This window comes from Ambystoma mexicanum, chromosome 11, assembly GCF_040938575.1.
Source record: "Ambystoma mexicanum isolate Mex_15411 chromosome 11, UKY_AmexF1_1, whole genome shotgun sequence".
Taxonomy (NCBI): Eukaryota; Metazoa; Chordata; class Amphibia; order Caudata; family Ambystomatidae; genus Ambystoma; species Ambystoma mexicanum.
The window spans coordinates 1358805993-1358823284 of record NC_090934.1 but is presented as its reverse complement, the minus strand read 5'-3'; the positions used below and the strand labels follow the sequence as shown (position 1 = coordinate 1358823284).

The window sequence follows — 17292 nt, the reverse complement described above, 5'->3', positions numbered from 1 at the left end:
ATATGGATGGGACAGGAGTCAAACCAATAACCAAAGTGAGATGAGGCATTTGCTCACAAACTTGAAAGGTGGCATGCCAGCTCGGTCGAGCCAGATCCGCATGAAGTTTGCAGTCAGAGTGGCCAGTTCAGGGAAGCCATAACACTGATGCCTGACCCTAACATGGCAGGTCTAGGCAGGATACAAACTAAGCTATTAAGCTATTAGAAAACGCTCCCACCTCAAAGCAAGGAAGAGGACGGTTTTTCCACAAGAGGATGATGTGGGCAAACGGACCAGTGCCAATCAGGAGGGAACGGACCAGCCTTTCAGGACACATATTGCCCCAGAAAACCTTACAACACAAAGAAAAAAAGAGAATGAGTATCCACTAGCTTTGTGGGGGGTGCATTGCTGCAGTGAGGAGAGGAAGTGGAGAAGCGGGGGTAGAAAGAGCAGGAGCAGTAAATGAGAAGCAGTAAGAGGAGGAAGGCATGAATTGGAAGGTTAAGATCAAGAGGGTCACCTGAGGTCAAAGTCAGAGACCAGGACACGTTCCAGTGTAGGAAACCAAGCAACCCAGAACCCAGACGGTAAACGTCAGGCACAGCCAGGCGCTATATTCCCAGGATCACCAAGATCGGAGAGAGAGGGTGGGGCTCAGGCAAGAGTGACAAGGTGCAGTTCTAACCCTAGTACCAAGGTAGGGGTGGGGAAACCTGTAACCAGACCAACCCAGGTAGGGGAATTGGTACCTACCCAAGTTGCCCCACTTCAGACAGCTGCACCAGGAGACTCCTGTGTAGAGAGGATGAATAATGCACCTGTCCATTCCAGATCTTAGTTCAAAATGGGGTCCAACGACCATCACAGGCCATTCCAACATCCCGGGAGCAATGCAACCAAGACCTGGCATTGACTCATGATCACAGTCTCAGAGGACTAGCACCATGAAGATTACAAGAAGTGCAAATGGACACTGCCTTTATGAACATTTTGAACTAGAGACCACTGGTCCGCTTAAAGCAAGGGATACCTTCTATTGTTTGAACCATCCTAACTTCCAGTTTTGAGTATAGAAAGTTCACATTTTTTCATTGCTTTTAAGAAAACCCCTGGGCCCATTGAAGATTCCCCAACCCGTTCCTAAGATCCTGACCGTCAGGGTGTTCCCTCCTTCAGGGTATTGGACTTGGTGAGATGGAAGCATCCTCTATAATTTTCTATGCTAGTCCCTGTTACCTACAGGGCTGTCCACGTCTTTATTTTAGAATGTATGCAACAACCTTGAGGATAGTGTTTTGTTCTTTTGGAGCTTGTAAACTAGTTTCACCTCTCATGCATTTTAGGAGTAATACTTGCCCTTTGTCCACATTACCAAAAGGAAGACAGGGATAACCTCTTGGTCTTTTGGCTTTCCTCGTCAAAACCCATCTCCCTGAAAAGGGGCGATTTTGAGCACCCCTTCCCGTTTCACCCTCTGCTTACATACTGCTTTTAAGTTTGTCACATTCAACTGTAATCTTTTTATGATTGAAGCAAAACCCCTCAACCATAATCCCTTATTTGCACTAAGGTAGCAGTTCAGCAAATTAAAACACAATTGCATGTTCCTTTTGCCAAAATATGTTGCTTTTTGCTGTGCTACACCTTGCAGTGCAAATGAGCTATTCAATGAACTGTTTGTTATTAACTGCATAGACCTTGAAGTCTTAAGTGATTAAGAAAACTTTCAATATGCTATATGAACTGTATTTCCATTCAAAGGAAAATGCAGACCATTTAAAAGATGATAAACAAAATGTTTACACAGCCTTAATAAAACCTATACACCCCTTCCCCTTTTTACCCTAGCAATACTAGCCCAAACCACAGTGCAAAGGGCAGGGACAGTTACAATGGTGTTCAGACTTCTTTCGATACCTTCCTTGAATCTCCTGTATAGGGTGAGCCACATCTTTGCATGCTGCTGTACAAAAGTCAATACGCTGACCTGGTAAATCACAGCCTAGAGGAAGAAGTGCAGGTCTTGAGGGGACAAGTCACTGACCAATGAGCTTGTAGTGCAGTGGGTGACTTGGTACGTGTTCTTGTTTTTAACTCATCAGGAGGGGCTTCTGTGGTACAACCTATTGCTGGTGTGGGTTACAATGGGAGGTTACTCAGTGGAAGAGTGTCTTTGGTGGGGTTCCACCGGAGTAAAAGTGGAACCAAACTGCTACACTGCAAAGAGGAATGTTGTGTTTGTTTCTAACACATAAAGTGCAGAATCTTAATAAGTCCTGTTGCAAACGGTTCTATGATGTTTCCACGCAGGCCGATATGATCGAATCCCGGTTCACCAAGACAGATCACGACGCAGTGGAGAAACATTTCTCTTGTGTGACCTCTTCCCATATCCTCCTATTCGGAGGACACCCGCAATCCCCACAATCTCCCCTGAAGCCCCCACTACTTACCCTGTGTTCTGTGGGGGATACCGCCAGCCCGTTCTCTGTCCCATTGTCCCTCCTCACCATCCTGGTTCCTCCAATCACGTTCACACATACATACCAACACACACACAAACAACTAACTTCAGTCTCCCTTCTTACCTTCTGTGTCAATCTTTCAGCATTTCTGCATTTCCAGCCGATTTGTTTACAGCGAGCAAACCGGATGTATCATGTTGAGCAGTGACCAACATCCAGCGAGTTCGCAGCCAACCAATTGTCTGGAACAGTTGCAAACTCCCATCAGGTTGAACTGCATACTGTGAGAAACCTCAAGGTGTCTCACCCGCCAGTCCCTAGGGATCGGTCATCCAGGTGGCCAGGACACAACCATCACTTTTGGATTCAGTTCCTGGGGGTGGACCAGTGCGGGAGGATCACCTGTATGAGGGATCCTCGGGGAGTGGAGGTGGTACACTGAAGGGTGAGACACGGTATCCCCTTCCCTGTAACACCTTTCCCCATCCTACCAGGTAGGATACCTAGAAGCTCAACCCCCCTACCCTCTTTCTCAACACAAACACTTTCTCACGGACAGTTCATCGTGAGCGACAATGGACTAACAGCAGAGGCTTATACCTTTCATGTCCCAACACAAGGATCAGGCAATTACTGATAATTACACATACCCGACTTCCATCACACAGATAAAAGGCAGAGAACTAAAGCACACTCTGAGCAAGAAAAAACACACAAGGAAGGAGCAGTTCAGTGATGGCGGGTTAACATGAGGAGAAAGGCAGCAAGACCAGAAAGGGTTGCAAGGAGGAACTTGCCCGTGGCTTTTTCAGAGGAAGAAAACCGCTACTTTCACGTGCCCGCGAGGATAAGAAACATAAGACCGGTAATTAAAGCTGCAGAAAGGTGCATTGTATGTCGAAAGTTACCAAGGCTCTCCCGCATCGATAGCCGAGGTGAGGAGCAGCAATTGCTGCTGTGGTACTGTGCTTGGCTCCCACAACAGTACCACATTGCTACAGTAAAGTCAGCACAGCCGGTGATTCGGGGAAACTGATAGTAGACCGGACTGTGCTAGAGCCAGGTTTGCAAGCAGTAACATTGTATGAAGAAATTTGCAAAGAACAGACTGTAAGGCGTATGTGATGAGTGACGCAAATATAATTGAATATCTGAGGAATGATTAAACTTTTGAAACCAAGGTAGATGCCATATACAGAGTGGTCCAGCGCCACGTGGGTGCTCATTCGAAGGACTCTGTTAGGCATCCAACTGAGAGTGTAAAATTGCGAGTTGTGAAATCTAAGTGGTCCTGCAGCGGGTCAAGCCAAACCCTGTGCACATTCGAAAGTCTTCGATTGCTAAATACGAACTGTCCGAGCCCGGCTGAGGGAGATCCATGGTGAACTGTGACTCACCGAGAAGATATTGTTAACTAATACCAACTGTAATTGGTCCGAGCCTGGCTGAGGAAGACTAATTGTGAGAAGGGGATCTCAGCCCGACTGATGGGGATCCGGGGTGAGCCATGAATCACCCGAGAAGAGATATATACGAATTGTAATTGGTCCGAGCCCGTCTGAGGGAGACTAATTGAGAAAAGGGATCTGAGTCCGGCTGAGGGAGATCCAGGGTGAAGATTCAATACTCTGTGAATATTTGGAAAGGAACTTTTTGTTTGTTTGATTCATCAGGTCCTCTGAAACAAGAGACTTTTTGATATTCTAAGAGACTTGGGTGTAGATGGCCCTGATGCATGCAATAGAACTTTGTCCTCATGCCAAAGAAGCCCAGGAGTGTGCTATGCTCGAGTAAACCGCATTGTCTCGTGCTGAAAACATGGGGAAGGGAGGCCAATGACCTGAACATCCCAACTTATCATTCCATTAACACTTATTTTTTCATGAACATTCCCCTACACTATTTGTATCTTAGCGGTAAGGATTGGCAATATGTTTTTTAGTATAGGCCCTTTTAATGTGACAAAGACTCCACTAGGACTGCATTATTATTATTTTGATGGTCGTAGCTTGCTCCTATCTTAGATTTAGGTTTAGATAGGCACTCAATACTCCCTTGATAAAGATCAATAAACACCCTTGAACTGTGGTCACTTGTGTCTGTCTTAACTTTGAAACAATTCCTTCCTTACAATACGTACAGCTTACTGAACCCAGCCTTCCAAACCACTGATACTTGAGTGATGATGGAGAGAGGTGTATCTACTCTGCTCACCAACATGGAGCAACACACAACAGGCAAGACTAATAACGATCACTTTAGGTTGCACTAATGTTGCTTTCATGTCAGGATAATCATTTGTTATTAACATGATTGGGATTTATGTTGTGCACTCTAATGCTGTCATAACAGTGCCAGGAGCTAATTTTACAAAAACTCCAAGTACTGAAAACAAACTTTACCTAGAATCAGAAACCCCAGAACGGTCCACAACAGGCAGAAATTGAGACATATACTTTAATCTTCAAGACTGGAGACCCTTCTTTTCAGGAAATTCTTTTGGCTCGAGTGCCAGCATAACCATCGTTTTTTGTGGTTTTGCACACTTAGCTTAGGAACAATCTTATTGTGCCCGACATAATTCATGTATACTATTTCCTGTGTGTCTTCCCTCCCCATTGTTTTTTTCTGCACACAATCTACTTTGGGCGTCCTAACCTTATATAATTGCTTCTGAAATAACTCTTTGTCCATTTCAATTTGCCAGATTTACACAGCTGCCTACCTCTTTTTTTGTGTGCAATGTCTATGTATTTAGCTTGCCGCCCCCCTTTCTCTTAGCACTTAACTGGTCTGAATGTTCTTGCAAACCGTGCATGCTTGGATTCCCTTATCCCTCTCCCTAACCTCTGAGGGTGCCAGATAATGGCATTGCTTGTGGTTGGACTCTTATTGAAACCCAATAAAATAAAAAATAAAATCAGGGATTATTCAGGGGATTTACAAGGTTGGGCCATATAAGTAACAGGAAACACTGCTCATTAACAACAACAGGGTGGCTTTCCCCTTGGGTCAACAGTGCATAGTTCAATAAATCTCAATCTGGGTTGCCTTTCGATGAGAGTTTAATGAATTCACACTCCTGGGGTTTTAAAGTATCCCCAACAATTATTTCTCGTCTCCTGGTTCACTGGTGCCTCGACACCTTGTTAGCCACCTTTCCAACAAACCTGTAACCACTCTCCTCAACACCTTGGCACATCGGCTCCAAAGTTCCTTCCACGGTCTTGCTCACATCTCCTTGGCACCCCCTCTCCAGAGCTCCTTCCACCGCCCTTCTTAAAGCTCCTTTCATTCTCCTCCTTATTGTTTCCCTCACCCCTTCCTCTTGTATTTTCTCCCCCACCTTCTTGCGGACTTCAACTAGCTTTCTTCCACCACAATTCCTCCAACTCCTTTCTCATTTGCACCACAGTCTCGTTTCTTCTGTAGTCTTGGTGCCTTTCCCATCAGCTCATCATTTCTAAACTAAGGCGTATCTTTTATTGACCCTTAGCTATCTGGCTGTGTTTTCCCTGAATGTATTCTGACTCCTGTGGAATCCTTTGAAAATACCACCTAAAGTCTCATCCCAGTTGGCCAGGGGAAGGCTGCTGCTACCTGATCCTAACCCTGTGAGGATATTTGGGTGGATCACCTGGGAGGTGAAGGCCCCCCAAATGGACAGGAGGACTCTGTTAGGAGAGACTCAGTATTGGTCTTCCTCAGAGAGGGAGATTTCTCAGGTGCCAGAATATTTAATGGCTTGTTGTCAGAATAAGGAGTACCTTTACAGAACTCTCCACATTAATGCTAGAGATAACTTGTGATCAACAAGGAAGCCATGTATGTGGGAATGAATAGAACTCTCCCCTAAATATGAATCAACCATTAACTCCCTTAAAGAAACTTCCATAGAGATTTATTCAATAAGCAGAGTAAAGCCAATAGAGTTGAAGTATGTATTCATGGGGAAACCAACAATCAAAACATTGGGGACTTCAAGAGCATATAAATAAATAAAACACTGATGGCCTTGAATGCAGAGTTTGTGCGGCGGGAAGCATTGTTGTGAAAAACTTTCCCCCTGAAGAGAGAGAGGCTCTTCTTATAGCAAGCTGTGCTCCGGTGGCTGGCGAACACTGGAGTATTTTAGGAGCAAGGACTGCTCCTTTCCCAACCTGTGTGTGCTGCAAGAAACAAACTGAAGCAGTCTGCCGTGCAGGAGGCAGCAGAGGAAGCAAAATGAACTGGTGAGTTCACCACTGTTGGGTAACCCCGGTACGCTCTGTACTCCACAGCCGAGCTTCAACATTGATTTTGAATATAGAACCAATATAAAGAAGTTGAATTGGCCTAACAAGAACTTTGCAAAGAGACAATAAAGGAAAGGTAATAATTGTTATTATAAAGACCACCATTGCAAAAGCCAAAAGCGGGCAATGCTAAATCAAATTAACAATAACTCTCATTGTCAAAGCAAAGTGAGGATAATAATGAAGCAAGATAATTGTATCCCTTATTCCCAGAGGGAGCAAGAGGCAATAGTTGAAAAAGACCTCAACAAGCATTGTCTAAACCAAAGAAGAGCATGTGTGATAGAGAGACATTTTCAGAATTTGTTTGATATAAAGTGGGAAAACAAGAGTGGCAGGAGAGAAGCCCTCCTGATAGAAAGCATTCAGGAGGAGAGGAGAATAACCTGTGTTGCATGTGGCAACCACAAGAGTGGAACAAACAGCATCAATGTGTATCATGTCTTCCTCGAAGAAGTAGTACATTTTGATGTTGTTGAAAGTCAAAGACTTTTCCAAACTGTAGTGGTAGTCCTGGCAAATTAGTGGACCAGGAAGAAATCATGTAAAAGGTTGTGAAGAAGATGTGGCAAGACCACTAAAGGGTTTTATGAATTGCTGTGGAATCATCCGGACAAAATGTTGTTGATACAGAAGAATTGAATTGTGGAAGTGCTTAGTTTCTTAAGAGGAAAACGTTGAGTGGAACTCTTTGCCACAAGTGGAGGGTATTTTGGAATCATATTCAGAAGAATTATGAAAGAGCTTTGATTATTAAGAAGAAGAAGTTGTGTTCAACTTGTTGCTACATGTGGAGAGATAAAGACTTGTCGTATAAATAAAATGCTTGTTAAAAATCCAAGTGAAAGACTTTTGGGACAAGAAGAGCTTATAATCAGAACTTGGTTGCAAAACTGAACTTTCTTGTTTGAACTGATGATTGAAAATCATGCTTTGATTCTGGGCAAGGTGATCCAACCCTGGTTACAAGGATACACAGTTATTAGGTTTATGTTGAATATACCTGTTATTTCTGTTATATTTTAAATTGCCAGATGTATGCATAAGTGTGAGGGACAGATTCCTTTTGTTAGAGTGTTTCCTTAGTTTATGTTGAGAGGCAGAAAATTAATTGGGTTAGGGATAGTGAGGCATTTGTCAAACCCTTTTGAGTTAATAAAATGGCATCTTATGAAAAACCTTTACCAAGTTGTCTCACATTTCTGACCCCTCACATAATCCACCTGTGGGTGATATGGGAATGGAAACTGCGACTTGTGAGTGGAGTAACTTTGTTTCAACACACCTGTAGCTAACGATAGTAGAATACAGATTGAGCTGTTAAAGGGCTTGCCGATCATCATGAATGAAACACGCTGTTGGGCGATTGGCCCAGCCGCATCACGCCACTGTGTCGCTACTGCAGCATCTCTGCTTGCTGGCATGCAGCCATAACATGCAGCAGCAGATTTTCAGTACAATGAAGCCTCCCTCTGCTCAGTTATCCTGCAGGATTAACGGGAGACACCTTTTTACTAGAATCGGTTCTTGCACATAAATATGATCCTACCCACAAAGTATGGGAACATACATTGTGATAGTTCTCTGCCACACAGCGCTGGAGCTTGGTACGGTGGTCCAGGGGATCCCCATACACAGCCACTGGGCCAGTCTCTTGTTGTGGGTGGTTGCACCTGGTCATTGGGACCGCAGCATTCAGCGCGTTCAATTAAAGGCAGTGGACTCCTTCACACCGGAGACAGACATCTGTGACTATAATCGATAACCTTTGACACTTTCAAAGGTTGAACTAAGATTCCTGCTTTGCTATTTTGGGCCAAAATACCATTTGATCTTGTATTATGAAATACTTTTTCATCCACATTCTTGTGGAAACATAGTGCAATTTGAAGCAACACTAGTGTAGTAGTGTCATATTATCCTATCTGTCCTATGGACGACTCCAGAAAAGGTTAAGGTTCAACCCATATTTGTTTTGCAATGTATGCTATTCAGCGCTTGAAAAAATGTCCATCTACATCTTTAAAAAATCATGACCACCATCGAAGAGTGGAGTTGCGATTCTCAGGCCGAACTCGGGTTGGACAAACACCTGGTGAATGCGTTTACCTCCCCTTCGAAATGTATATTGGAGGGTTTATAGTGACTTTTTCGAATGGCTTGTTTACGAATGCCATGTTCTCGAAAACATTTTGCCGAAAAAAAGTTCTAAAGTTTTTTTTTTTTTTCTTTTTTTTTTTTTTTTTTTTTTTAAATGGGGGGTTCCTCCCAAACCCCTGTTTAACACTTTTTTTTTTACTAACGAAACCCCCGAAAAAATATATACATTTTAAAAAATAAATTAAAAAAAAAATAAATTCGGCAAAATGTTTGACGAAATTGCGTTTCGAAAATAAGTATTCGAAAATAAGACCGGATACCATATTGGAGGAAAAAAGGTTTCCACTGCCTTCTTCACAAATCATCACTTGCTGCTCACCCACTCCTGACCCAGTAGCGAGTCCACCAACCCTTTACTGTTCAATTGCCTTGCATTCAGGACAAGGAGGCGGCTGGAAGGGGAACATTTCAGTAAAACTGAAGTTCCCCGTGACCACTGTATTGTAACTTTGTAACTAAACTGCAATCGCGTGAGAAATCCTTCAAGGTGGCCAATGTGATAGGAGGAAAAAGATAACGCCTATTTGGATAAAGACCATAAACAAAATGATGTTCCGTCTCTCTGGAGCTGAGCCAATATTACAGCACCTGATGCTTGAAATATTGATATTAATGTATATAACATACACTTGTAAAAAGAAACCGTAAATAACACGCCTTGGATATTATCAAATGCTTTTGACAAGCCGCTTGTCCCAAACTCCGACTGAGACTGAAGACAGCAAATGTGCTTTTCACATGCTATCCATTTGAAACACTTTAACCTTTCCATTTTGGGATAGGCTGCACCCCTAGGCAGTAATTTGCTGGCGTCAGTCTCTGCCTACTGCAGCATTTCCCATTCTCAATACAGGCTTCATACATTAGTCTGCAACCTTTGACTCTCCAGATGTTTTGGTGGTCTACAACTTCCATCTGCCTTACCCGGAATAGTCAATGGTGAGGGATCATGGGAGTAGTAATCCAAAACATCTGGAGAACCACAGTTTCAGACCCCTGAAAACACTATCCCATTTCTTCCAAAGCAACCATTCCACAGCCCTTGCACTGCCTTGACTTGAAGAAACATAGTGATGTGTAAATAAATATATATGGCAAAACCACTCCCCGTGCCTGTTTACAAAGCTGCAAAGGTCATCCAATGTGGCATTTTGTAAAGTCCATACTCATAGGAGAAGAGTTTGTTTGTGGTAGGGCCCTGCAAAATAATAATTTAGTTCTGCGAGTAGCTTCCAGGTTAGGGGTCATTTGATTACTTGTCTCATATAGCACTAATATGTTGTCGCTTCCAAGCAGTCTTAAAGCAGAAATGTCAAAATAACACAGGACTTGCGAGTGCATTGACATACCGTAGGGTCATGGCTGGGGTCCCGGGGTAGCCAAACACCCCGTTTTATAGGTGGGACAGCTCAGTGACACCGAGGGCATTCTCAGGTGAGGGTGGGATTCCATTTGTAGCTTCCTAGTGGAGTTACATGCCACGAGGATGGACTCAATGCAGAGCTGCAATCCTGACAGAATCCTTTTGAGGGGATAGTACCTTTCGTCACCTATCCACTGCCCAGCACTCCCTTGTTTTCTCATGTGTTCGATGTTTGTCTCTGATAGCCCCCCCCCGCCCCCTCCCATCAAGGGGATCGGTTCCCTCCTGACCCAAAAATCATAACCACAATTCCAGCCCTTAAAGCAGTCGTGAAACACTGTCGCTTTCTGGTCAAGGTTCTCCTGCTCTGCCACATCTCGTTCCTCTGATCCTCCCCTCTCTGGATCTGCACATATAATATACGCCACCATCAAAATGTTCACTACATTATTCCTGTCAATTGTACATCAGGTTTTACGTGTATGCATGTTTGTATGTGCTGAGCCCACTCACTCAATGTTACCATTATGATTGCTTCACGAGATTAATACTTTTTAATTTTGTAAAGCATGCAGAACACGAAGCACCCAGATCACTGTTATCTTTCTCAACACAAAGTGCTCATCACTGCTATATTTCGTAACACAAAGTGCTCATCACTGTTATCTATCTTAACACAAAGTGCTCATCATTGTTATCTTTATCATGACGTGCTCATCACTTATGTTTCTTAACAGGACGTGCTTATCACTGTTATCTTTCTTAACACCAAGTGCTCATCACTGCTATATTTCTTAAAGTGCTCATCACTGTTATCTATCTTAACACAAAGTGCTCATCATTGTTATCTTTATCATGACGTGCTCATCACTTATGTTTCTTAACAGGACGTGCTTATCACTGTTATCTTTCTTAACACCAAGTGCTCATCACTGCTATATTTCTTAAAGTGCTCATCAATGTTATCTTTAACACAAAGTGCTCATCACTGCTACATTTAGTAACACAAAGTGCTGAGCAGTCAGCACTATTATCTTTCTTAAATGACAAGCTCATCACTGTCATCTTTCTTAACAGCACACATTCAGATCACTGTTATCTTTCTTAACATGAATCAACAAGATCACTATTATCTTTAACACAAAGTGCTCATCACGGTTACCTTTCTTAACAGTAAGTGCTCATCACTGCTTCATTTCTTAACTTGAAACACCCAGATTGCTGTTGTCTTTCTTAACACTAAGCACCCATATCACTGTTATCCTGCTTACATAGAGAGTTTCTGATTACCAAAATTCTCTGTCTTTGTGTTCCATTGTCATTAGATGAGAATTTGGAGGGAAGAGTTGGAGCGATAGGTTTCCCATCTTCTGCATTCTAACTAAGACAGATGCTCACTTTGTTAATTAAAGTATGTTGCACGATTGGCTTATTGTAGGTCATTAACTAATGGGGAATGGCAGGGCCGTTGTTAAATGCATATAAAAAATACAATTTTAGTGCAAAGTCGATGGTCTTGATTAGTACATAATCTTGTTGTTTGAATGCTCACCAACAGCCCCTTTCAAATCAAAACAGTTCAATAGAGTGATTGAGAAGGTATAAAACAGAGAAACTTTATAGGTTGAGTGTTACTACCTCGATGCAGATGTGATGCAGTCCTCCTGCCTTGTTCTTTTGCAAGAAACCCGCAATGGGGCTGTCTTCCCCCAGAGGGTGGAGCAGTTCCAGCTTTGTGTTCCCCAGATCCACAAAAACAGTGTAGACGCCATGTTCCGGAAGCGACACAGTTTCGCTCACCTGGGCGCCCATGATGTCCTGGTACAGAGTCCTAGCCTTCTTCAGATCAGGCACAGCAATGGCGACGTGGTTGAGTCGGCCCAGTTTCCACAAAGAGGCTGGGACATTCTGAGCCAAGGGCCGACACGCAGAGAAAGCCCGACTAGTCGTCATCACACTCTGCAGTCTCGTCAAGCACCCTGAAAAATCAAATTGCACTTTGATGTCTTCTGAAAATCAAATCTTCTCATTTCCATTTCTATTCAGGCCTACTCCTGCCCTGAAACAGTCCATTCGGGGATTACATTTGCAGTATGTGCTCCAGGCGGAAAAATTACACACAGAATAAAGGCATCTTTTCCCCTATTAATAAATTGCCAGTACCATTTTCAGGCACTTTCTCACTTAGAGAAGGCGAAAGCAGCCTTTCTAGCATGAAGGACTATGCCTGCTTATTGCGGTGAACTGAAAGGAAAAGAACCTAATTTTAAGCTTCAGCTGAACTGAGTGGTATCAAGTAACGAATTTGCATAATTATGTGAGCTGCATGCCGGGTGATTTAAATAGATTAATGAGCTGCCACACTTCCCCATATTCCCAATAGCTTAATGCACTGGTATTAAAAGGTCACTGTAGTGGTTGCAATGCCAAAAGTGAATCTCGGTCCATAGTCATAGCTACCTGAAACAAACAAAATAGGTTTCCTCCCACGGGCTCCACATATGATTCTATGTCGAGACAGGAGGCGAGCATTAGGCTCATTTTTCTTTGTTACTGCTCACACAGCAATTTCAAATTCAAACATTTTAACATTTTTTAACACATTTTTTTGTTTGCATCTGCGCCTCTGCAGGCCTGAAACCAAAAAAGGGGCGTTAGTTTCTCTTCAGCTTAAAACGTTCCTTAAAATTACAAAACCCCACAACGCTCCGTTTTCTGTAGTTCAGGCTTGCCCCTTTGTGTCCAATCAGGCCCTGTCCAGGTCTATATGTAGTCCCTTAGACAGTGCACCTCCTCTTTCGTTGTTGCTGCCATACAGAGATAAGTACCTCACTTATGTTATGCGTATGTAGCATGATTAAGGAGTGAATTGATACATGATTTGTCACAGCGCTAGATACATTGATGGTATGACGTGAGATAACGTAGATTTTCACACAGAGATCTGTTTGCAGACAGAGTTAGCCGTGCGTAGTATTAAGAGCACGAGTTACTGCTTCATTCTCTTTCAATCTAGACAGAGGATTGCATCAGAGGTCGGGGCCGGAGACAGAGGCGAATGCGCCCGCATTAGGCAGCCAGCCCCGCCTCCTACATAGACCGTTCTCGTTCCGTCACGGCTCTCGGCGGGCTTTAGGACAACCGCGGGCACTGGCAAGCTGGGAGGTTTTCTCCCGACTCGCATTGCGGATAACGAATCTCCTCAGAGAGATTTCACCTGCGATTACGATCAGTTCCGCTAAGGATAACTTTGCACTAGTTTTAAAACTCTCTGTGATACTGAACAGCCGAGTTCCCTCCAGTAGCTCATGAGAGCTCATTAAAGAAAATGGCACAATACACGGAGCACACAGTCTCCCAGAGCACATCTCCAGAATGGAGCTCAAAGGAATGGGCAGACCAGCCTGAAGCAGAAGAAGAAGAGCATCTCTCCGTCAGCTTTAAGAGGGTCCTAGGAGACTCCTTATTGCAGGCAGTTGCTGAGGGTATGATGTCCCTAGCACAAAGACTGGACCACCTGGAGGCCATGCTAAATAAGTAAAAGGCAGAGAATGAGAAGTCCAGGAAAAAGAAGGTGCTGAGCCCTTGTCTTGATATGGGCAAAATCTTCCTCGGGGCCAGCCCTTTGAGAGCAAAAAATACCCAATTCAGCCCAAAATACAGGTTCTATTGTGCTGAGCAGTGAACTCATGCTAGTGACAAATGACACCTTCAATAAGTTTTAGTATTTATTCTAAACAGTGAATTTCATATACATTTTGGGATTCAAGTTAGAGAAGATTACAAAGCACAAAACTTAGAGAAATGCATAATATAGAGAAACATAGAACTTAGAAAAACATAGAGAAACAAAGAGAAACACAGTCTTACGCCCCTTCAATCAGCACTGGGAGACCCTGGCCCTCATAAGCTAGCTGTAACAAGCCCCGCTCAGAGGACAGCGCTGCTGGGTGCCGTCAGAGCTCCAAATACCGGGCACTTGATCTTGCTCGAACCAAGTCCACAGGTCGATCTCCCACCTGAGTCATGTGAGCATGCATATTTTATAATCTCGTGCTGTCCGTCCATGACGCACAGTTCCAGAACTTTCCCTGTGCAAAATATAGGCTGGCTCATGGAAAAACCCAGCTCTGTAAATTTCCACTGTGCTCCTTCTTCTGAGCCCCTCCCTGGAGCCCATCTGCGCGAAAGCTCAGGAATGTCTTATCAGTGCCTTCCCAGAGAAAGGGAGATTAGTTTACAGGGCTACCGTTAGAGAGGCAGAATATTCTAAGGGAAGCCGAGATGTATTAACCCTATTAGAGCAAGCTCTAAAAGGCATGCACTCATAGTTTAGTGTTCATAGCGCTTAAGACTGACTATCTAAGCGCTATATAGGTGCCATAATGTTCCAAACACTCCAATATTGTCTATTAGCTACAGAGCTCGGGGCCCTCGCCCTGCCTGCATAATGTGACCTATCACTCCTACTAGGCCTGCATATTCCTTGTAGCTCACTACTGCATAATGGAAGTGCTACAACAGACTACTGTCAGCATTTTTGGCACATACTTTGAATACACTATTGGCTTTCAGCGGCCAATGCTGTCATCTAAAGCCCTGATTGGCAAGGTTGCAATTTTGTGTATCCCTACAGCCCTGAAGAGGAAACATCAGCAGGACACCCCGAATCAGGGGTTGATCAGGGCTGTAAAAAATCTCGGAAGAGGACTACCTCTTTGATGCCCCTGAGCACCAAGGAATGGGTAGGACTAACGCCCCAAGAGCCCGCTGACCCAGTGAGTCGGCTGAAGAAAGCCTTTCTGATGAGGGCGGCAGTGCCGGGCTCTCGACCACCTACCCCAAGGGTGAATAATGAGGAGGAGGATGCGGCTACTCGCCAGATGATGAAGGCGGGGAGGAGGTGGAGATGCCTGAGCCAAAGAATACGTGTAAACCTCGTGAGGAAGAGGTCGAAAGCCTTCTAGACATGTTTGACCCAGAGGCAATAGCGCATCCAAGGTCCTCAGAATGGGTGCCATCGCCTAGAGTGGCCCAATACATGGCACAGCATCTGCGAAGACCACTGGACAAAGAAGTCTGGGATAAGATGAGGGCAGAATGCTCCAGACCACTGCTACCGGGGAAGGTGACGGATACCCCGGAATTAGACCCACAATTTGTGACATTCGTCACAAAGGCATCAAAAGACATCAGGAAAGGGGTCGACAGAGCGTGGTGAGGGTGTCAGGACAGGGTCCAAGACCTGGCAGGCCCACTCGCAAAAATAATGGAACTGGCCAAAAAAGATGCAGATACAGGCGAGGCAGTGGACGTACTAGCCCCAGGAAGTTGGGCCCAGCGGGCATTGTGCCTATTAGGCAATGCAAACTGCGCCCTGTCAGCTGAAAGGAGGCGAGTAGTAATGCTAAAAATTGATAACAAGTTGAGTGATCTTGCGTCTCATGAGGCAGCCGGAGAGGCAAAGGGCCTATTATTTGTGGATATCTTTTGCCAAGGAGATGTCCCAGTTTGTGGGAGCATATTCAGCACTTGAAAAAGTGCAGAGCTCCATCCGTAGAATTTTCCGGGGACGGGTGTTTGCGGGGACCGGACGGCAGAGAGGTCGGGTGTCCGTTCACTTTGGACAGAACAGAAGACCTCAAGGACCCAGGGCACAATACTGGGAGGGCCGTAAGCAAGATAACTTCTTCCCGGAAAGAACTTGCTTCCCGAGAAATCGCAGAGGGAGAGGCGCCTACAGGCAGGCAAGCACACGAGGCAGGGTGCACTGGTTCTTGAATGCATGGTGAGAATTGTCCAACGATGCATGGGTATTGCAAGCTATATCAGGCATGCGACTAGAATGTGTAGGCAACCCCTCACAAGCGAGAGAACCAGCAGCGATACACATGCCCCTAGAAGAGCAACAGCTTCTCTACAGCGAACTGCGCAGCCTAGCAGACAATGGGGCGATAGAGAGAGAAAGTCAGGAAGACAAGGGATTCCTCAGCAACATGCTCTTAGTGCACAGGGCAGAAAAGATCCGGCCTGTGATAGACTTGGAAGAGTTTGAACTAATGGGTAGTATACCGGCATATCAAGGGATACACCTTCTGCGAGACCGGTTCAGGACAAGGGAGTGGCTGGTCCGATTAGATCTCAATTATGCATATCTTACCATTCCAATTGTAGTTCAGCAAAGGAGAGATCTGCGATTCCGATGGGGGGCAGAAACTTGGAAAATTCACATGTCTCCCTTTCGGTCTGGCATCCGCTCCGTGGGCGTTTACCAAACTTACGCGCCCGGTGGCGGCAATCTGAGAAAGAGGGATCAGGATTCTCCTATACCTGGATGATATCCTTAACCTAGGGTAGAGCGTCGCAAGCCTACAAGAACAAGCTACATGGGTGTGCAAGCTCGTATCTTCTCTCGGCTTCATTGTAAACAGGGAGGAATCCGACCTACGCCCATTCCAGAGGATAGAGTTCCTTGGGTTTGTGGTAGATACCCAGAAAGCTTTGCTAGAGCTCCCGACGCTAAAGGTAAAGGCCATAAAGAAAGAGCTGAGGGCAGTAGAAGGGAGGAAAGTTGTTTCGCTTCGCAGTCTAGCGTGGAAAGTTGGTCTACTGGCAGCCTCCTTACAAGCCATATTCCCTGGCCCACTACACTACAGAGCTCTTCAGAGACTGAAAATCAGACATCTCAGAGGGGGCCTAGGCTATCATCAACTAGTAACTTTAGACCAAGAAGCCATCACAGAGTTACACTGGTGGCTGCAAAACATGGAAGTCTGGAACGGCAGGGCCATTTTCGGAGACACCCCGGACATAGTGATAGAAACAGACGCGAGCAGGGCAGGCTGGCAAGCTCGATGTGGCTCCTTAGAAACAGGGAGAAGATGGTCCGAGGAGGAGCGGTCTCTCCACATAAACTGCTTGGAGCTCCTAGCAGGGTTGTTCGCGGTACGAGCCTTCACCAGAGACCGAGCCAAGTGCTGTGTCCTTCTCAAGATGGATAATATTTTGGTGGTCCACTATATCA

At 44.8% G+C, this 17292-nt stretch overlaps 1 protein-coding gene across 1 annotated transcript in view; it reads right to left on the bottom strand.

Annotated features, from left to right (window-relative positions):
* Nucleotides 1-17292, bottom strand: part of MCEE (methylmalonyl-CoA epimerase) — a 92369-nt gene that overhangs the window by 47880 nt on the left and 27197 nt on the right. The window contains exon 2 of the mRNA XM_069624921.1: nucleotides 11907-12247. Within this exon, the coding sequence (XP_069481022.1) occupies nucleotides 11907-12247 (341 nt within the window). The remainder of the gene's footprint in view (nucleotides 1-11906; nucleotides 12248-17292) is intronic.